General features: G+C 41.6%; 1 protein-coding gene across 6 annotated transcripts in view; it reads left to right on the top strand.

Moving 5' to 3' along the window:
* Positions 1 to 1,129: 1,129 nt before the first annotated feature.
* The window catches only part of myo5aa (myosin VAa), a 53,309-nt gene continuing 31,897 nt past the window's right edge, over positions 1,130 to 22,541 (top strand). For 3 of the 6 annotated variants that reach the window (XM_085764859.1, XM_085764839.1, XM_085764815.1), the window contains exons 1-6: positions 5,859 to 6,049; positions 13,583 to 13,693; positions 15,544 to 15,715; positions 16,613 to 16,757; positions 18,834 to 18,990; positions 20,959 to 21,102. In XM_085764859.1, coding sequence (XP_085620985.1) covers positions 6,017 to 6,049; positions 13,583 to 13,693; positions 15,544 to 15,715; positions 16,613 to 16,757; positions 18,834 to 18,990; positions 20,959 to 21,102 — 762 coding nt within the window. In that variant the 5' untranslated portion in view covers positions 5,859 to 6,016. Of the gene's footprint in view, positions 1,455 to 5,858; positions 6,050 to 13,582; positions 13,694 to 15,543; positions 15,716 to 16,612; positions 16,758 to 18,833; positions 18,991 to 20,958; positions 21,103 to 22,541 lie in introns of those variants that run through there. The other 3 variants (XM_085764866.1, XM_085764850.1, XM_085764826.1) reach the window with 3 other exon arrangements.

Here is a 22,541-nt window from a genome sequence, read left to right as displayed (position 1 = left end):
AAATACTGAGTGATAATGTTCAGAGTGCACCTAATGTGATTTACCTGTGTGTGATGTTTGGGGGGGTGACCTAACTTGTTCCTTTAAATTACATTTTACAGAGAATTTTCTTTTCTTCAGTTTTGATTGTTTAGTTATATTACTTGAATCTCCCAGTATTGTTAAAATTGATATTAAATATCCATATGTCCATGTTAAAAATACACAGGCTTTCATTGGGTGACCTGATTTCTTCACATTAGGCAAGGCAAGGCAATTTTATTTGTATAGCCCATTTTTCCAAACAGTTTGTCTCAAATGGCTTTACATAGCATCATAACAACATCCTTTGCCCTTAGACCCTCACATCGACTGAGGAAAAAACCCCAAGAAAACCCTTTTAACAGGGAAAGATTTGGAGAAACCTCAGGGTGAGCAACAGAGGAAGGATCCCTCACCCAGGACGAGCAGACGTACAATAGATGTTGTATACAGGCAAGAAAACAGTTTATAATGTAGAATTTGCAAAAACATAGAATCAAGGCAGCTTCACTGTATATGTACATAGTCAAATTGGAGAATTGGAAAAAAAAGGCATTTGTTTATTTATTTATTTTTAAATATATCTTTATTAAATTTTCATTAAAAAAAACATAGCCTACAGAACAGATGGCAACAAAAAAGTGCAAAAAATGACACAAATGTGTACAAACATACAGCATCAGGGTCGCGCAGAAGGTCCATCAGGTGCGACAAATCATTGTCCTTCATACTTGATGAATCAACCCCAAACTTTCTGAAATACCTCCTGTCTGTCCTTATGAGTGTAAGAACCTTTTTCCAGAGGTAAACAAGAAGTAAGTTCCCTTAACCACAGGAAAAGACATTTCTAGATGAGATTATTAGTTTGTATCAAAACATAAACAGTCTCCAGAATAAAATAAACCACTGCTTAAGAGAACAAGAAGCTTTGTTGCCAAAAGAAAAATATAGATGATGAGGAGTTTTTTTTTCCTCCCAAGAACTAGCCTTTTATTGTTTGGCGTGAGAACAAACAAATCAATCCTTTTGTTGGTGTAATACAAGGTCCTTACCACCTGGGGGCGCAGTTTCCCAGGCGACAGCAGCAGCAGCGGCAGCAGCAGGAGCAGCAGGAGCAGCCCTCCGTGTTTGGCTGAATCATTTCATCCATCTCATACCCAGAATGCAAAGTGAGACACCGAAACCTCAGCAGCAGCAGCAGCAGCAGCAGCCACACGCTTTTCAGGTTATGATGGCGATAAGAGACACATCTTCACCTTGAGTCTGCTACCGAGGAGGATTTCTCTCTCTCTCTCTCTCTCTCTCCCCCCTTCCTCCTCCTCCTTTCTCCGATTCATGAGCACACTCAGCGGGTCTCGTGCGGAGCTTCAGCCCAGATTGGAGAGAGGACGTAGCGACTCATCGTCATGGCAGCGTCGGAGCTGTACACAAAGGTAAACCCGCTGCAGCTCGGCTCGGCTCGGCTCGGCTCGGCTGCTGCTGCTGCTGTTAGCACAACGACTAATAAATACAGCTTTTAGCCGCGGGTCCTAAATGCTTTAGGACGATACATTTCCAACAAAGGGAGAGGTTGTTGTTGTTGTTTTAGTGTGTCCTACTTGGCGTGATAGCCTGCAGCTTCGTGTCGTGTCAGCAGCGGCTGGAAATGAATGAAATTTAGTGTGAAATGTTTAAAATGAGGTCGGTGTGTGTGTGTGAGCAGAGCAGAGAGATGCTGGGTCAGCTCTGTGATGGGGGAGCAGCAGCAGCAGCAGCAGCAGCCGACAATAAGACAACGTTTACAGATGCGACAGAGACTCGTCACCCCCTCCCTCCCTCCTCTCTCTCTCCTCTCTCCTTCCCTTACACGAAGATGATAGAAAATCAGATTTATTGATCTTTTATCTATCGCCTTGTTTTTTTTTTTTTTTTTACCAAAACAAAAATCTCCAAAAATTTCCTCTCAGGCCTTCATATTTTACATCACCTCCCCCTCCTCCCCCTTCCCCACACTGGTAGCTAAGGGGGGAGGTTGGGATGATCGCAAAGGCGGTGCCAGCCATCATGGAGGCTGTGTTTTTTTTTTATACGCTTGATAAAACCATCATGTTTGGCTTCAGCTCCAACCTGTGCATAGATCTGCACGGCTTTGTATTAGTCTTCCACATCATTGTTGTGACTCGTCTCTGTTGTCTGAGACGGGTGTTTTGGGATGTGAGCACAGTGGGTCCTTGCTTCAGGTTGGGTAGCCTATATCAGCTGAGAGATGCTGCTGCTGCTGCTGCTGCGTCGATCGCAGCATCCGGATGGTGTAGCATCCTTCCTCTTAGCATCCAGGATAATAAGAGCAGCCGAGGCCCTAAAGCCTCAGTGTGGCTGCACAGAGCCTCGACTGCTGCTACTGCTGAGCATAATGAAGACTCACAAGGTCATAAGTGTTGTTGTGCAGCTGAAACTAGTATATCTATAATAATAGTAAGCCTGTAGATATAGAAATTGAAAATCTTGTCTGTGTGTGTGTGTGTGTGTATGTGTGTGTGTGTGTGTGTGGGGAGGGAGATGAGTCACCCACCCCTCTCCCTCTTTGACAGCTGGTGTGTTCAGCTTGAATAACTGTTGTGCTGGAGGGAAAACATGACAATAGTGACAATTGCCTCTAAATATGTACCAAACACCAATACTTTTATATGTAAATTTGTGCCATTTGTGTTTATGGAAGCCCCCCCCCCACCACCACCACCACCACCACCCAAGCCTCTACTGTCTTAATAACCATACACAACATGTCAACAAAGATGTCTTTTAAGCAGATGACACAGATTTGAACCCTGTGTGACACTTGGTGTTGTCAGCTCATGGGCTGACCCTGACCTTTAAGCAGAGAGGTTAACAAAAGACAAAACCCAAACTGAGTGTTGTTTGACAGGAAATTGACATGAACAGACAACAGCTGGTTGATTGAAGTGATTTTTCAGTGCAGAAATGCCTTAAAGGGACAACGAGGAGTTTCTAATCGGTTATAAAAAAGTTTCACGCTAATGTGGATGAATCTCCGCTACCCACACTTGTTAATGGGCCCATTTTCGATAAATATATCACTCTGTCTCTATCGTTATTTTGTTAGGCTACTATTAGTGGTGGCGGAGATGCTGGTCGAGCCGACCAGCGTTTCTTTACTTTCAGTTTCGCAACGAGTCATGAGAATAACGTAGCTGAATCGCCGTTTATGGTCGGAACTACGACGGTATGTGAACCTCTTTGAACCTCTGACTTTAATTATTGATAATTGAAAACATGAGTCCGTCTTGCGCCGGTCAAAAGAATTTTACGGTGTGCGCGGAGGCTCATAAATGTAGTGTGAAAACGCTTCGCTTTTCCAAAACTCCTCGTTGTCCCTTTAAGTTCACAGGTTGTGACTTCTTAAATTAGTTAATATTTGTGTTTTTTCGAGCTGTCAGGTAAACAAAAGGACATAATCTTTGGCATACGATCATTTTTGCAATTACCTTTTTTTCTTGTCATCTTTTGATATTCTGTTCTAGCTTTCTCTCTTTACCAAATGTACCAAGTGTGAGATCAATGACTGATAAAAGTTGTGCTTATGAAATGATAAATGAGACTTTGATTCATTTATAATGATAGCAGCTCTTGGTTGCCACTTGGTTGCATCACAAATTAAAGTATATATACTGTATATATATATGGACCTCTGCCTGCTTCCATGTAGCCACTGCTGAGTTCCAGTTGATGTTGGCTGAAGCTGCTGAATTTGTTGCCTCTGCCAACAGGGTTTGGCTCGTTACCACCTTTCAATTTGATCATTTTATTCCATAAGAATCTTGTTGAGTGTTAAATGGTTTTAATTGTAAATGAATAGGGGATAACTTTCAATACGTCAATGTGGCTGGGAAACTTAAAACTGGTTTCTACTTTGAATGGTAGAGTCTGTTTTAGAAGTCAGCCTCTGATGTCAGACCCTTTTCTGTGATTTACTTTTCCAGTGCAGGGGTGGAAAACACTCTGCCCTTTGTGTGTATGAGTCAGCTTTATAGAAGCGTATTGAGTGGGTCCGAGCTGCTTGGTTAACACACACACCACACAGCATCAGATTCTGCTTCACTCTCTGTTTGGATCCAGTCTGACCTGAGCACCAGTATAAAGAGAGGTGAGTCAGAGGTGAAAGTCGGTCTGTTCCATCCACTTTAGCAAGTAACAAAAAAAATCAAAGCTATGGTCAGAGGTGGTGAAACGGTGCTGTGAAACAAGGAAGTGAAGTGATGCCCCATTAGACGACCCACAGATGGCCAGGCTCAATAGAAACTATATCGCTTCTATAGATTTGCTATTCCACAACAGTTATGTGTAGGTGATGCAGAGCAGAGCCTTTCAGAGGTCAGTGACTTGAATCCAGCTGTGGTTGTGGTTGTAAAGCAGCTGGTGGTGAGAAACTAATGACCTGTGCTCACCATGATCAGGAGCACGGTCTGGTATATGCTCTCTTGCCAAGAATTAGATGTGATGGTCGGCTCGGCTCCGTCTTCATATTTACTGCACAGAAATTAGAAAGATAATTGTTGAACAATTAAAATTTCTGTATGAGTAAACAGTGTGTTTATATTCTCATAAAACACTTACCTATCATGTTCGTACGTGTCACATCAAAGGTCACACAGTGAGAGTTTCCATGACCGACCTGAATGAGAGGAAAACACATGCTGCTACATCACTAGTTGGGGTGTTGCCAAAAGCACAGTATGCTTGACCGTTAGTGAGCAGTCTGTGTTATTCATGAATGAAGACAAGATGATGATATGTATGTTTGACTGTCCAACTAGTGATTCAGCAAAACAAAAAAATATATATATAAATGTTTAAATTAATGGGTTGAAGGAGGGATAAGTCAAAGCCGGTGTTACCTCACCCCACACTAATCACTTATGTCATTTTTTCAAGTGTTACACCACTACAATTATATTTGTAAACAGACATTGCATGACCTCATGACAGTCCCCTATATACAGAACAAAAGGCAGCATTCTCAGGAGACCAAACCCAATTTTATGTATGTATAAATTTCATTTCATATAGGAATGTCAACAATCAGAACAGACACGCTTTGTGCACTGTAGGTGTCATCTCAGCTGCACCAGGTGGAGAACTTTACACTATCTAACACCAATGATTTATTTTTTTCTCTTCTTTCCCTAATTTAGAGCATGTGCATTAGATTACTGGCATAACCTGGTTAAAGTAATTGCGCAGTCATGTTGTATATGCTCTGGCATGTGGTCATCGCCTGTTCAACGCAGACAGACACACCGAGGTAGACGGACAGAGAGTTACGCTGCGAGTTTATGACAATAATAGTTTTCTCATATCTGTATTTAGTGTTTCAGTATCGGTTATTTACTCCCTGAGATGATCTGAGACACACGGCTTTAGCATATTTCAACATGTTGGTCAAGCAACTGAAACCGCTGTCATCGTTATGCAATGATGCAAACAGAGAAAAAGAAAAAAAAAGTTCCAGAAATTAGAAATTGATGTTAATGTTACACAAATATACTTCTGAGACAGTGGCACACTTTTAATTGTGTGTGTAGGAAGAAGATTCAGGTTTTTTTTTTTTTTTTTTTTTTTTTTTTACTGCTTGTCTATTTGTCTGTCAGTCGTTGTGTGGAGCCGGGGCAGTGGTTTGTGGGAAAGTCCTGTTTGTTTGCTCCAAGAGTCTGTCTGCTTCAGGACTCATGTGATCGCAGGAAGGAAGCCCGGATATGTGATAGACAGCAGGGACGGCCAGTCAGCTGTCACAGGGTGAGCAACTTTCGGGGAACGTCAGTGAACGCCGCTTGTGTGTCTGCAGACACAATGGGAAGGTTTCATCCACCAGCAAGCTCTGGAGCTCAGCGGCGCTCGATCAGTTAGTGTCTGGTCTTGTGGCGTGTGTGGCTGGAGGCCTCCAGAGAACCAGCAGACTCGCAGCATGAGCTAGAGCCTCGATAAGAGAGACGAGAAGATGAACCGGGAGTTGGAGTTTATGTTTGTCGAAGTAAGTTTTTGCTTCTTTGTTTTTTTAAGAATTGACTCACCACCCCATCTCTCCATTCATTGAGTAGTAGTACAAGTAGATATGTAATATGTGAAGATGAATAATCTAATTAAACTGGCTGATCAGTTGAATAAGGAGCGATTTATTTGCCTTTTTAGCGTCTATGCAGTTATTCATTGAGCGGTCTCTTAAGTTCTGGTCTTGACCGTAGTGTAGTGTCTCTCTACTGGGGGAACATGGGGCCCCAGTCCTGACACACCCTTGTTTCTTAACTCACCTCTGTAGAAAATAGTTATACCACTGAAATCAGAAAGGCTGTAAAAGCTCAATTACAAGCAAATCGGATTTTGCCTCAATCTAAGTAACAACACAATCTTTGTTTCAGATTGTCAGAATTAAATCAGAGGGAAGCCTTAACCAGTTTCTCACCCGTTCATCTAGGTACAGCAGGGCTGCATGTTTGTGCTGCAGAGGGCTGACATCCCAGTTGGCTCCCGTAGAGAAGGAGTATGATCTTCTGTTGACTGATACTATTTGCCATACACTTACCGATGACAGAAATCTCTTTTCTAAGGCGCGCTGTAGGGTGTTGGTGTTGTATTAGATCTGCAGCATTGAAGCAAAGGTTTGACCATAGTGTCTGATATCAAGATTTAGAGCTATTATCTGCTGTGAACCCAAGAGCTCCACTGCGTGCTGACTTCACAGTCTTGCATTCTCCCACCCTGATATAATGTACACAAGTGAAGGAATCAGCTCTGATTAAACTAATGTGATTAGGTGCTGGGCAGCATCACAGCGTCTTAGTAAGAGACTCTGATCCCTGGCAATCTCTGGACATTGGCACGCTAGTGGTGCCAATAGTGTAGTTTGGGAACACCGCTGGGCGTATAGAGGGAAGACAGTCGAGGGTCTTTCCTACCAAACTCTCCACCCGGGGTCGAGGTCTGTGAAACTTGGCGTCATGCTGCGTCTGCCCAGCTGAGCAGAAAAACAGCAGATTCTCACATGAGCGGTATCATGTGACGAGGCTTCTGCAGTCTGGGACTCCATTCACGGCTTTACTGAGAATATGTAGGCAAAACACTTTTCCTCTGCAGAGGTCCAGATGGTCGGCTCTACCACTCTCTACTGTACTGTGTGAAGGTTTTCATCTATTTCCACCTGATTCACTTTTATGATGTGCCCATCTCTATATTCCTTTCATTCTTCCACAAGAACACTTGATAGACCGGCCTCCTCTTCTTGAGGAATATTTAGCTACATGGATAACTTGCAAAGCCATATTTTGACCCAATTTAATTTTTGCAGTTATAATTAGAAATGTGGCAGTTTGATGCAGATGCAATCGGGAATCAGTGCTGAAATGACACAAGTTTAAAGGTAAACTGGACCCCAAATGAAAGTGGTGTGATAAGTATTTATTTAGGCAGCGTTAGGTTTGATAAGTAGGATAAAACCCTGCGAGGGTTCAGAGAAGGCACACCAGGCCAGGGGGACTCGAGTCCGAGAGTGAAAGCTCAGAGCTCAGTATTAGCAGGGTGAAGTCTCTCTAATCTGCTGTTGACTTTGTGCAGATTTGTAAACACTTCTCCTGGATGCCTTGCCCTGCAGTTACAGCCCTATACCCCCAGCATGCATGCACATACACACTGCATGCACAAAAAGTACACTGTGTGCACACACACACACTCTTGCAATGCCCTCATCTCTGTGTCCTCCAATGTCCTCCAGCAGCAGGCATAGGTGAACTTTGAAAAAGACATTCAGGGCATCTGCATGGAAAAATGTGACAATTGTATCATCAGAAAGACCATATGTGCAGTTGTTCTTTATATTCAGGATCAGGAATTATAACCATCTTTGAGCACCAAGCTGTGGTACACAGTTTTAAACTGCATCTTTTATTAATGTAAATGCATCCATAGTGGTTCTTCTACTTTGGGATGTCTACAGTATCCCATGGTCAATGTTTCTGCTTTTGGTGCATTACCAAACGGAGAAGCTTTTGCAATGGTGTAAGTCAGTGGCAGTTGCAGTAGTGGTAGCCTGTAGCCATATGTTAATGTAATGAAATTGCCGTGTAGTTGACTGGAATAAGATTAGCCAGTGTTAAACCCTGAGTTAGTCTAATCAGGTCCTGATCCTTTGTCTCAGTTAAACCAGGATAAGCATCGGCCCAGCCTTGTGTCTTGAGGAGCAGCCACTGCCGGCTGTGATCTGCCCTGCTGATAGCTACTGTAAAAGAAACATTTAGTTCTCTGAGTCGAACTGGATGCTTTTTACCACTTGTTTTTGGACTCTGGTAGAGGTATATAAAAGACAAGAGATATTTGGGTCCTATATAATGCCCATTGCTGTTTGAATTCTAATATGCCACCACGACAGTGGTGATTTTCTTTTTTGCCTTTGATAGTGTCATTTTATTTATGTATTTATTAAGTTTATGGACAGTGTACACACACATTAAACAAGAGAATCTAAAAATGTGTGTACCAGATTTAGCAAAAAGTTAATTTCCATCTGTAGTCCATTACATAGAACACAAATTCACACGTCCAGACCCCAATACAATAAAAATAGTAACATCTATACAACATAAACAATACATAGAAGATGAATAGACATTCCAACCGGCTACTTCTGATGTGAAGTGCAAGGTAGAGATGTGCTTAGGTAAAGTGCTGGTTTGTTTGTAGAATTATACTATCATAGTTAAAGAAATGCAAAGAACTGTCATTGATCATCATTGAGTGTATTGGCCAATGCATGACCAATACTCATGATTCTCAGCATGCATTGCACATGTCATGTTATGTCACTCTTGCAGTTGCACACTTTGCAAAAGTTCCACACAGCCCATTGTTTCAGTGGCCTGGTGGGAAGCAGGACTAACACTACACAGCAGACAGAGCTTCTCTCAGCAGCAGCAGACACCAGAGCATTAACCACAGGTGATTGGTTGTAAGGTGACTAGAAGAAAAATGAAAATCAGCCAGTTCTGATCAGCAGCCATTCACAGTTGGGGTGGCCTTAGTAATCATTTTGGCCTCTACTGCTTTTTAAATTTGATCATTCATTTTTTTTTTTAAATCTGGTAATTATGTGAAGAAACAGAACTGAGGGAAGTCTCGTGGCAAATTGCAAGTTGAGTAGTTCTTCAATCAGTGTAATAACCACATCATAAGTCTCTCTGCTGGTTTGTCACTGCCTGCTCCTTGAGTGAAAGACAAGCAATTAGTTATTGGTTCTGGGCGGGAATCGGGATCACACTGAATGCAATGAATATGTCACCATTCATTTAAAGAGCATCTGTCACTGACTGGCTGCAGTGCAGAGCTGAAGGTGTTGCATTGTTTCTGTGCATTCTCCGCATATAGTGAATGTCGTATCTGGCAAACCTACTTCAGCACTGCACAAGTTGATCAACAAATAACGAAAGCATGGAATGAAATTGAAATTCTCTCATTGGCTGCTCTCATTCACATGCTGAGCAGCGTGTGCACGCAACTGTTTGGGTCATGTGATATTTGATGTCACGCGTGATGTCATTCATAGCACACCAGCCTGATCCATCATCCGTCCCTCTGTACGGCAGACGGACTGTAAGGCTGCGCTCTGACTCATCAACATTTTTGTCTGCAGCTCCCAGATGCTCCTCGTTTCCAGCTTGTGTTTCATGGCGGAGAATGACGTCCTTGAAGCGTTTTAATGTGTGTGTGTGTGTGTGTGTGTGTGTGTCTGTGGTAGAGTTTCATCCTTCATCTCTCCTCTGTTTTCTCAACCCAGGGGAATTTGGTGTGTCTATAAATATGATTCATTGCCTCTGCAGCTGCATTGCATTGCGCTCTGTATCTTTTTGGCCCCTTTTCACACACACACACACACACACACACACACACACACACACACACACACACACACACACACACACACACACACACACACACACACCTATCCATGTAGCTGTGTTTTGGTCCCAAGTGTGAAGAGAAAGAAAGGTGCTGATTGGCAGCATATTTCAGTGTTAACTAATTCAGGATAATCGTGTTTGACACTTAGTGATGTGTGAAAGTGTGTGTGTGTGTGTGTGTGTGTGTGTGTGTGTGTGTGTGTGTTAGGATGATTATCAGGAGCAGGAAGTGCGCTCAGTAATGCAGTGATGTCTCTGTGAGGTGTGATACTGCTCAAAACTCACCACCACAGCTATTTTTAGCCTCAGTCTTCCTCCTCCTCCCTGCCTCCCTGCCTCCCTCCATGTCTCCCTCTCTCTCTGTGTTGCTAGGAGGCTGGCTGCTGGTACAGTCTCCTGCAGGGACCAAAAAGGTGAAACAACTTACAAAATGGTGGGATGAGGATAGAGGAGGCAGCCATCTAGGCTATGTTGTAATTATAAATAAATGTAACATATAGGCTACAGAGCTTTTTTTCAAGTTGTTCAAAAATCATCTTATTAGGGATCATATTAGTTGTATTGCCTTCTCCCTGATCAGCTTTGCATTGGGCCAAATATTGAAACAAGAGTCTGTGTTTCTCATAACACCAGATACTACGAACAAGAAGTAATTGGTTCTTAATAGTTGAAAGCAATGGGCCCATGGTATATTATCTGATTTTGTAACTTTTGTAAATACTCTCTCAACCAGATCTTTTTTTAAAACTGTTAATTGGGGATATGGTGGCAGTAACTTGTCAGTGTTAATAAGAAAGTTCTTCCTGTTGCTGTTTGTTGCAGAGATTTATTTCTTTACTGGCTTGTGAAACTGTTAATGACAGAAAACGTCTTAATTAGAAAATGCCTCACAGTTGACTCAGTCCATCGTAACTGGGGGGTAAAAGGCGTCTGATGAGGAGGATATTTGACATGATGGTTACCGTAGGTGTGAGTGTTTGTGTTGAACAGGTGTGAGGCTGTGACCTGTGGTTTGATCATGCTGGGCTGATAACAGGGAGTTTCTGTCACTTCCACTTCCCCACATTGTTATCCCTTAATTCAAAATCCACATGCAATCATATTCATAACCTACTAATATTTTTTCTGCTTGCCTTCTTCAAACCATCGCTTGATGCCAGTCAATCATCGCAAGTCTGCCAGTCTGTCCTTCAGATCTGAAACGCTCCTCGTGTGCTACTCACGTGTTTCCAATCCCCGTCGTGTTTCCGTGAATGAGGCGTCAGTCACCGAGGAAGATCCTGCTCATTCATGCATTGACGTTTGGCATCTAGGGTTGAAACACTGGGCTAATCTCTTCATAGCTCTCTGCTAAAATAACTCTAAACTCAGACCCAGATCCTGCTCTTGAGTTTAAGATCTTGCAACATCGGTCAAACTCTGACAACATGAACAGACAGCACACTGTTTTTCTCTGGCATCCACCGCTGGTTTCTCAGTTGTGCGTCCCACCTGCCAACATTTCTCCAAGTTGTCGCAATGAAGTGTATTTTTAAGGGATCACCCTCTATTTCTATGAATCTCCTTATGGGCCTCTGCTTAATGAAGATGCTTCACAATGATGTCTGAATGTTAAAACTCTCTCTTTGCTTATTTTATTTTAAACTTCTACTCATCTGTCTGTCTCACTTTGTTTTGCTTTGCTCTTTCTGCAATCTATTCCATTCACGCAAAATAAAAGCAACACAGCACTTATTTTCTCATTTCCTGAAAGCCATGTGTGCACAAGTCTCCGACAGAAAAATAAGCCAGTCAACACATACTTTTGTCGTGCCGTGACGTGAGCTCCCAACGTACAGAGAGAAGTTTATCTTTCACTTGTAAATTGTTTTGGTCTTCTCTTATCAAAAATGTTTGTCTTCAGAAAAAAGAACAGGTTGGATAAAGTTTCCAGTTTTTATCACTGCTTCATTTTTCTGTCTTTGTAGCCTACAGCTTTAATAACCCAGTTTCAGTTGATCTCCAGCTTTCTCTCTCTCCACTTCCCTCTCTCCCACACACACACAGCATTACAACATACTCAAATCATCTTTAACTGATTGATTTCTGGTGTTTTTAATTTATGTTTTTAAATGAAATTGATCCTCAGACACTGTCACTAAGAGGCAAACTTTAACCACACTGCACAGCACTACCTAACCACACTGATGGCTCTGTTTGGTGTTCCTGCAGGGGTGGAGACAGAAAAGGATTAGAGAAAGAAAAAAATCTGACAAAATGGGACAGACAGAGGGTTTTATGGTGGTGGGGCTTTGAAGAAAAATATGTGAATAACACTTTACAGTACTCTTATTAAGGCACTATGGTAATTGCAGATGATAGAATATTAAAACAGCATTTTTACTACACTGCAGTATTAGCAGACACATCTGCCTGAATAAAGATGTAAATCTGTTGTTTTTATTTTATTTCTGTATTATTTCATTTGCTCACAAAAAGAACAGACAGACAGACAGACAGATGGAGGTAGGCAGGGAGGTTGTGGTTTTGTGTGACCATGATGTCATGATTCAGATGATCGGTAGTGGAGCGGCGCGCTAATTTAACTAGGTTCTCACTACAATGAGACCTTTCTCCCTCTCGACTCTGCAAAATTGTCATCAGCAGTTTATGTAACGTCAAAAGAGGCAATGAAATCATTGGTCGTCCAGAAAGACTCTGAGCTCATCGTCATGTGCTTTGGTTACCCAAGTCTTCATGAGGCAGATGTCATTTAAACATGTCTGTAGTCAGGAGTTTACTCCACCTCTGGTGTATTTGTAAGTATTTGAAATAAAACGAGGCTCAGTAAAGCGAAAATCCTCTTTCGTGTTAAGATTATAACACATAAAGGTTTTAGAGTGTAAATCCTGTAGTGATTTGTTGAGGTGTGGGCGTAAATGTGGGGTGGTTTGTACTCTCAGACTTAGTGTGTCCTACATAATGGTTTTAATAAAGACAAAAAAGGGTATTTAGGATATTTTTATATTAGTACTTTCATGTATATGTGTGTGTGTGTGCGACTTACGTCTGTGAACTGGATTCCTTAGCCATGTGACCGGTAGTGGTGATTGTTGTCTGCGATCAGCTGATTCCCTCCAGTCACAAGCCCTGAAGGCCTGAAGACAGACAGTTATACAGCAGCGTGTGTCCGTGTGAGAGAGGCGACTATATCCACAACTGCCTGTTTCAGTGGTTATTGGCTAATATTTGGTCAATTGGTGTGTTCCCACAACTTCACTGACGATTATGAGCCATGTGCTCATGACCGTGGAAACACAGAGCCCAGTGTTTTCTCTGAGGTCATACTGTTTTAACCAATAGAGGAAACCAGTATAAGTAACTCTCCTATCATCCTTCTTCTAAGAAAGGTTTTAGCTGAAGTGAGGTACAGCAAAGTTCACTCAAACAGGATCTTCAATTGATGCTCCTTAACCCCAGGCTGCTTTGAATTTGAGAAGGGAAGAGAGATATAGTTTTCATATGGATGGAGTAATCATTAGCATACAGAACAAACACTTTGGGTACTTTATATTTTTAAGTCCTTTAACTGGATAAATGTCTGTTTTTAACCCAATTATTCTTTTCCTTTTGTTTGTCAGTGTGCTCGAGTGTGGATCCCCGATGCAGAGGAGGTGTGGAAGTCTGCCGAGCTCACTAAGGACTACAAAAATGGCGACGCCTCCCTGCAGCTCATGTTGGAGGATGGAACGGTGAGGATGAATGGAGGAGAGAAAGGGGGGATGAGGAGGAATCAGTCTGCTTTTTCTTCCTCTTAGCTCTTTTTGTTGCTTCCTCTGTCTCGCTCTCTCTGCCACAAAGACGCTTGAAAGCACAGCATCTCATTAGTGGGTATTGGTTTTACCATTAGCACTCCCCACAGATGAGACCCGGTTGCAAAGATGCCCCAAGGAGCATTTCAGATGTATAGCAGTGGATTGAATTCCCAGCTCTTGGAATACAAACAGCTACCAGTACATATTTCTTACCTCTAGCAATCATATATAAACACTCCTGCTAATTAATGCAGACATGGAGCAAATGCATTTGTCATATTGCCCCCTGTGACTTAATATTCATGTGATCATATGTAACTGATTAAATATTCATGTGATCATATGTAAATGTAACTAGATGCAACTCATCAAAGAGGTTACTATATGTTCTATATGTTTGGCTGATCGTTTTATGTCTCCAATTAGTTTTTCAATTATTATTTTTTTAAAAGCAAGGCCACATGCCAGTTTGAGCGCTCAAGGTTATTTGCAGAGCTAAATATCACATACTGTGTCTTTTCTAGCTTTGCATAATGGCAATGTTATTCACCATCAGCCAATGTGTCTAAGAGGATAATCACAAATTACCTGAAGCCCCCCCCCCAAATAAATAAATAAAACTAAATAAAATAAAATAAAATAAAAATAAAAATAATGATTGTTTGAAGAACAAAATTGATGTTTGTACAGTTTTCTATTAAAAACAACATTATATTTTTGGATATTAATTGTAATCCAGAACCATATTTAGATAAAAGAAAATCAATTTTGGATGATTGTGCTGCCTTGTGATGCACAAAGTTCACGTGAGCTAGATTGCTGTTGTTGAAGATCATCAAAATAACTCACTTAATGAGACAGTTAAATAATCAGATTATCTAATTAATCCCTGTTGCGAAGAGACTCCCATTTTGCAGATCAATTATGCTTTCAAACAATCACCAGCCAGACAAAGAGATGCTTTTAATAGGGGAGTCAAAAGTATAAAAATGTGAGAATGCGCAGCATATAATAATGCATGGAAGCCAAAGTTTCGACACGGACAACTAAACCGAAAACACAATCAATACCAGCACAGCTTTGAGTGACTGATGGTTTTTCTCTGGAGCCGTGGTGAATCAGTCGCTTGTCTCATGATGTTTTCAGAAAACTTATGGGATACTGTATGCATATTTTTAGTGGGTGTGGACATGTGTTATCTGTGGTCATTTAAATAGTGCCCCGAGCGCTGTTACTGTAGTTGCCCTCAGACAGACCAACCATGGAGGCTACAACAGACAAACCTGTAAAGGATTATGAAGATATTTATCCAGGAGGAATTTGTCCTCATACCCTGGAGTGGATTTTAGCAACAGAGTTGAGCACGTTTTTTTATATGGTAAGTGAGTGAATCTTGGCGCTGTACAGCTTGTTTGCTTTTGTTTTTTACATTAGTGGTTACTGCATTTATACCATACTGACAGAAAATACTAGCATTGGACAGGTTTCTGTTAAAATCTGCTCTCAGATTGAGTTGGTTTTCATGTGTGTTCTTACATTTAATTATATATATATATATATATATATATATATATATATATGATCTCTGTGGAAGATACAGGTGCAAATCATGATGCTCTGCTGCTGCATAAAGGTGTCAACTCAGTATGTGCTGTAGGATCCTAACACAGATCAAAGTCAGATCCACCACCTAATTCATAGTTTTGTGTTGTGCATTGCATAAAACCGTGTCCTGCGTCTCCGTTTGAACTCTCCCTTGTCTCTCTGGTTCGCTGCTCGTCTCCCAGAACATCGACCACAAGCTGGACCCCAAGACGAAGAACCTGCCTTACCTGCGAAACCCCGACATCCTGGTGGGCGAGAATGACCTCACAGCGCTCAGCTACCTCCACGAGCCGGCCGTGCTTCACAACCTCAAAGTCCGCTTCATCGACTCGAAGCTCATCTACACCTATTGTGGTAGGAAGTCACTCCACACATGTAATGAAGCCAGGTCTTAGTGTGAGACCCTAACGCAAAGAAAAACCCAGCATTGAGAGTTAGTCATAGTCCCTATCACCTGCATCTACATGTCTGCTATTAGTTTTTTATTTTGAATGATATGTTCTAATAATCAGTTGCATAATACATAATGCTAATAGAGGATATTATGGGTTAATTAGTTAAGCACTGCTTTGACGTCTGCAAACTTGAATGACCTTCTTTGTTACTATAAGTAAAGCATTGTTTATTAAAGCCAGTCAACATTTGTATGCTTATCAAGATTCACAGATAAAACTTCCCTTATTAGTTGAGGACTGTAGATATTCATTAGTACTGCATAGTTGTGTATCATTTTCCAGCAAATTGAAGATGATGAATGCAAAATGGGAGATATTTTTCATGGTACATTTTCAGTTTTACTTACTGTATGTTTTAGTCCAGTGTTTTTGCTGTCAAAATATACATTTTGAAAAATACACAATACATTTGAGCCATATGCACATAAACTGATCAGACATAACAGAAAAACAGGCTTTTATGTTGTGGATGATCAGTGTAATTCTTTTTTTTGACTTGGTGTAGCCAAGAAGCCATAGAAAATAAGTTAAACTGCAAATTAGGTTTCATCATTAGTTTTTTTTTTAAGGCTACGGGCCAGTGAACCACAACAATAAAAACAGTCACCTGTTTTCATGTTTTATGTGACTATTGGAGGTTCTTGTTTTCTCCCCTGCTTATATTACGTTGGTATATAAAAAAAAAGGTCTCTTTGATTCTGATAGACAGTATACAATATCCAGTATATTATCAAAGAAGCATAAATGCATCCCAGTTCAGCTGCAGCCAAGCTCATGCCTTTTATCTTTGCCACAGGAATCGTCCTGGTGGCCATCAACCCGTATGAGACGCTGCCCATCTACGGGTCAGACATCATCAATGCCTACAGCGGTCAGAACATGGGAGACATGGACCCACATATCTTTGCTGTGGCCGAGGAGGCTTACAAACAGATGGCCAGGTTTGTGACTGCGTGTGTGCATGTGTTACCTGAGTAGTTCTCCTTCTAGCCTCCCTGTTGCTCAGCCCTCCCTTTCCCTTCAGGGTTTGTAGGTCAGAGCTGTGACAGAAATAGCCTTATGGTGGTCTCACTGTTGCTCACACACACACACACACACACACACACACACACACACACACACACACCTATAAATACACCTTTAAACACTAGTTTCTTTCAAAGAGCCAACCAATGGCGGCTCCTGTCTGGGCATTGATGTCATCAAAACACTAATATACACGTAATATATGAACCTTAAAAAACACTTTTTTTTCTCAGAAGTAAGTCAAAACTGAAACTATTAATGCACTATTGTCTGTTCAGTAGTTTAAGGAAAAAACAAGATTTTGATTCAGGTTATATTTGATTCGACAATAATTAATGAATGAAAATGGCAAACCTATGATATAGTGCGTCTTTTTGAGGTTCGAGGTTCTTTTCATAGGTTTTTGTGCAGCTCATGATGAAACTTCTCAGCTGGTGCTGTATCCTTCTCCTCTTAAGTAACCTGCACCAATCCTCTCAGGTTGAGTGTAAGATCCAGACTCATAGCAGGCCACTTCAGACCGGTCCAGTATTTTCCTCTTTTCATCTATTAGTGGGTGTTTTTATATTGTACATTTTGGCTAACTGGCCTGGAGAAGGAAGTTTCAACGCTGCATCACAACCCCATAAAACGATCTCCATGCTTCACAGTGAGGATGGTGTTGTTTTCCTCCCAAGCTTCCTTTTTCTTCTGTGAACATGGAGCTGATGTGACTCAACAAAAAGCTTTCGTTTTGTTTCATCTATTCAGAGGACGTTTTCCCCGAAGCATTGTGGATTGTCAACATGTATTTTAGCAATGTCCAGTCAGGATTTATTTTCTTTTTTTAATGTTTCTCTTTTCTAAAGTGGAGTCTTCCTCCATTTTAACCTCTTCACCCACTTTAAGTCATAAAGACTTAGATTATGGCTTTGTTCAATTTGGTATATTCATTGTGCTTGACAATTATTTTCTTCCTTATCTCCTCAGACAACTCTCCTCTATTCTGTATGTTCAGCGTTTCTCACAAAGACACCAAACAGCTCGATGAGGACTTTACCTTATTTAAATGGTCAATAATCTGCTTTTATAAGTCTCTACATTTATCTCGACTTCTAAACATTTGTTAGAGGATCTTTGTAGAATGAACAAGGATTCAGCTCTTTTCACTACCTCCATGTCTTAGTCTCTGTCAAACCAAATCCCTGCTTGTATGCAGAACAAAAGTGAAGTATGAACAGAGAATTGTTTCAGTGAGGTGCAGGGATATCAATACTTTTGGGCCCACTGGCAAATACTAGATACATGAAGCTCAGCTTAGTTGCATCACACCAATAACTCATGTCAAGTTTATTTACTTGTTTCCGTATCCCTCTTTGGCATACAGTGTCTGAGTTGGCTTCACAAGACCACAACAGCAATAGCTCTGTAGGAAATCAAAGCTGAGGGTGTAATAGAAAGAGATGAAACCTTGTGAGAGGTCATTCAATGAAATATCCTGCCTTCTGAGACACTAGTGGATCTAGCTTCCCCTCTAGCAGCTGGGAGTTTATTCCAAAGAAAGGTGGCTCAGTAGGAGGAGGCAGCATGAGGATTTTTCTGAGTGCTGTAGTTAATGAGGAGGCTCAGCCCGCTGAGATATTGAAACACACAGAGGAGCAGCCGGGTTTATAAGGTGTGTGAACACCTGCTCTTCTTGTGGGCACTGAAAATGTCCGTGGATGACAGCAGATGACACGTTCTGTCTGCTCAGAGCTTAACCCTGGCATTGTGTGTGTCACACTCTCTGGTTATTGTTTAACTAACGATTTGTTCATATACTTGTACACGTGGGTAACCTGTAACCTCAGCACTAGTTTGATATAATCCTAATGTAAATGAGTGATGTAAAGCCAAAAAAACCTTGCATCTAACAAAAACATGTGCAATATTTTTTCCCCACAGCATCAAATCAAAAGTGCAGCAATACAAGTTCTGTACAGTCTTCTTATGTTTCTTTTCTAACCTGTCAGGGATGAGCGGAACCAGTCCATCATTGTGAGCGGGGAGTCTGGAGCAGGAAAGACGGTATCAGCCAAATACGCCATGAGATACTTTGCTACGGTCAGCGGCTCCGCCAGCGAGGCCAATGTCGAGGAGAAAGTCTTGGCTTCCAACCCCATCATGGAGGTGAGGGACCGACACTGGCCTCAGATTACTTTCCTTTATTTCTTAAAACATGTTGACACTCAAACGTTTACCTACGATTTTCTTTCCACTTTGTGCTGTTGTCTCATTCATCATTGTCCTGGCTATTATTATTATTATAAAGCATATAGGGAAAGTGTTGTGGTGCGTGAAAAACTAGATCTTTACCCCGTCCCTCCACACTGCTGTGAAATCGTCATCAAAAGTGGAAGATCCGGTCATTTCCTCTACAGTACACGATATTCACAAGCTTTGTTTATATGTGGCTGATTTCCTTTGTGCTTCCCATCTCATCTCATCTCTTCTCCTCTTCTCTGGCATTTTCCTCTCTTCCCTTCAGTTTCTCCACCACACTGTCTTCTTGGCCTCAGGCTGCTCTCTGGCTGCGATATCCTTAAGTGCATGTGTATTTGTGTTTTTCTCTCAGCACAGTCATCAGCACAGGAGGGGCTGTGGAGCTCTCCTGTGCCCATATGCCGCTACCCCACTTCCACCCGCACACTCCACCTCCTGCCATCCCCCACCCCGTCCGTCCTTTTCCATCCGCTCTGCTAATATCTCTCTCCTCCTCCTCCCAGCCACCGCTTTCACCTCCAGCCAATCAGAGACGAGCTGACGGAAATGAATAGAAAGCTTTCTTTCGTCGCAGTGATGTCACTTCAGCCTCTAAGCCTGAGTAGATGGTTGCGTCAGCCTTTTTGATATTACAAGATCTATATATGTGTGTGTGTGTGTGTGCAGTGTGAGGTGTTTGTGTGTATGGCTGATGCAGGCAGAGAAGTGGAATACCTGCTCTGCTGAAAGACTCCTTGTCTGCAGTGAAAGACTGAGTGTTTGGCCCTGACCCAGCAAGAAGCCTGTGTGTTCACACAAGATTTAACTCTTTAGGGCGTGTGTGTGTTTGTGTGTTTGCTTGCGTGTAGCCCCACCCATCTACTGACAATTCCTAGTGGGCTCCCGGATCGATCCTGTATATTGAACTACTGTAAGTCTGCTGACTGCAGATGATTTGTCTGCGAACGTATTGTACAGTATCTCAGCAGGAAATGTCTGCCAAAGTATCATTGATCAAACCAAAGTGTGTGTGTGTGTGTGGTGTGTGTGTGTGTGGTGTGTGTGTGGTGTGTGTGTGTGTGTGTGGTGTGTGTGTGTGTGTGTGTGTGTGTGTGTGTGTGGTGTGTGTGTGTGTGTGTGTGTGTGTGGTGTGTGTGTGTGTGTGTGTGTGTGTGTAAGGACAGAGTGCTGTTAAGACATATTAATTCTTTTATAAGATACCACAAATCATATGAAGCCTATATCCAAGTTTTTTTGGTAGACTGGTTTTAGAAACAGGTGAACAAAGGACTTTAGAGACAAATTCTGACGCTGCAACAGTGGTAAATAATATAAAGTGACCATCGGCAACCGTTTAGCGTCGCATAAAAAAAGTGGAAACAAAAAAAAAAAACAGCAGGCCTGGCATTGTCCAATGGTAATCTTATTTGTTTAATCCAGACAAAAACAGAAACACAATAATGGCACATTGTGGTTTTAGGGGGTTTATGTGCTGGACTATTTCAATGACTTTGTGGCAACAACAAGATGTCTGGCTAAGAAATAGAGAAATATTGGATATTGTTACTTTCAGGCAGAGCCAGGCTGCTCCTTTTTTTCCAGACTTTATGCTAAGCTAACAAGCAACAAGCTGTAGCTTCATGGTTAACTTACAGCTGTGAAAGTGGTATAAATCCTCTTATCTTTCATTAAGTTTTCAAATATTTCCCCAAAGAACAGTTTTGTTAAGTTGACTGTCATGAAAATAACCTAATTTTCTCTTTTATATTTTCTGCGCCACCATAGGACTCAACGATTTCCACTCACTATGCTGTTGTGATGGAGATTTTAAACTTTGATTTTATGCAAAAAAAACGTTTCCTGAATCACCATGTTGACTGTTTGTCTATCACTCAGGCTATTGGAAACGCAAAAACCACCAGAAATGACAACAGCAGTCGTTTTGGCAAATACATCGAGATCGGCTTCGACACCCGCTACCGCATCATCGGTGCCAACATGAGAACATATCTGCTGGAGAAATCACGAGTGGTCTTTCAGGTGAGCGCACAAATGCACATTCAGGTTTGGATGAACGCACACACACACACACACACACACACACACTCAACACATTCACACATAACCTGTTTTGTTTCACTCATTTCACTTTTAAAATGACTTACTCTCACTCCCGGACTCATTGCAGTCTTTTAACCCAGCCTCAGACATCACAGACAAAAAGAACAGAGTTAACCTCTGTGCACGTCTGCATCGATACTTGAAGGGTCTCCACACATAGCACAGCATACTCACAGTTCACTAAGTGGCCGGTTTTCAGGGTTGAGGAGTTTCTTGGTCTTTTCAAAGTGGCCTGAGGAAACAAGTGGTATTATTGTGTCCTTCAGTCACATTAGCTGGATTCCTTATAGCAAATCTCCTTCCTGCTGAAGTGTCCTAATGTATTTTCCTGGACACATTCTTACAGGGTTATAAGAGAATTTCCTACAAACCAATATTTTGATTTGTCATTGCATTTGTCATGGCCTCTCTTCTACATTAGCTTGTTTCCTTGACAGTAATGTCTGCAGTAATGTATTTACATCTTGCACTGCAGCAATAATTTAACACACATAAGGATTTGTTTGCTGTTGTAGGAATCACTGTCTTGTTGCCAATACCTGAGTTATTGCCTACTGCCTGATTCAGCTGTTGCATTCTGGGAACAGATCACAGATGAATTACTTGAGGATTACAGCAGACTTTGTTGTTCCCCTAAAAACCAAGACAACTGACTCAGTTCCCTCAAAGATTATTGATAAATCAAGCAACACGCTGCACACACACTTAAACATAACATCAAGAACACCCATGATATCGGTGTATCTGTGACTAAAACAGTGTTGGATCTTAGCGGCTCATATATGACTGTGGAATCGCTGCACACACATGAAGACACACGTACAAGAAGGAGGAAACATGCTGGACAAGAAACTCCTCAGTTCTCCCAGTAGACACCACAGCTACTGTTGCACCATTAGATATAGATAATCAATGTATTCAGTTTGAGATCTTATGATTTGACTTATATAATATGTGCTTTTCCACTTGCATAAAAAAACAAGCTCAGTGATTTGCAGCATCTCACTGTACTTGAACTGCTGATGAGTCATCAGTCACGGTGCTGACTGCAAAATTCTGTGATCCAAATACTTTAAAACTGTATTGGCAACAAGATACTGTAGCAGCACTGACTAGAGGACTCCTTACAGGACATTTACCGTTCTCAGCATAGTGATAACAATAATGATAACTATGCAAGAGCTACAGTATTAATATCTTAGGATATCTGAAATATTATCTCGTGGGGAGGGTTAGTTTGCCTCAGGTCATCTCATTTATAAAGCAGCGTAGGCAGCCAGACAGGCAGACACATCGCTACCTCGTGTCAACAGGAGGAAAAAAGCAAACAGAATGACAGTAGATGCGAAGATTACCCG

This window comes from Trachurus japonicus, chromosome 3, assembly GCF_045865225.1.
Source record: "Trachurus japonicus isolate A0001 chromosome 3, Traja_1.0".
NCBI lineage: Eukaryota > Metazoa > Chordata > Actinopteri > Carangiformes > Carangidae > Trachurus > Trachurus japonicus.
This window is presented reverse-complemented; position numbering and strand designations above follow the sequence as displayed.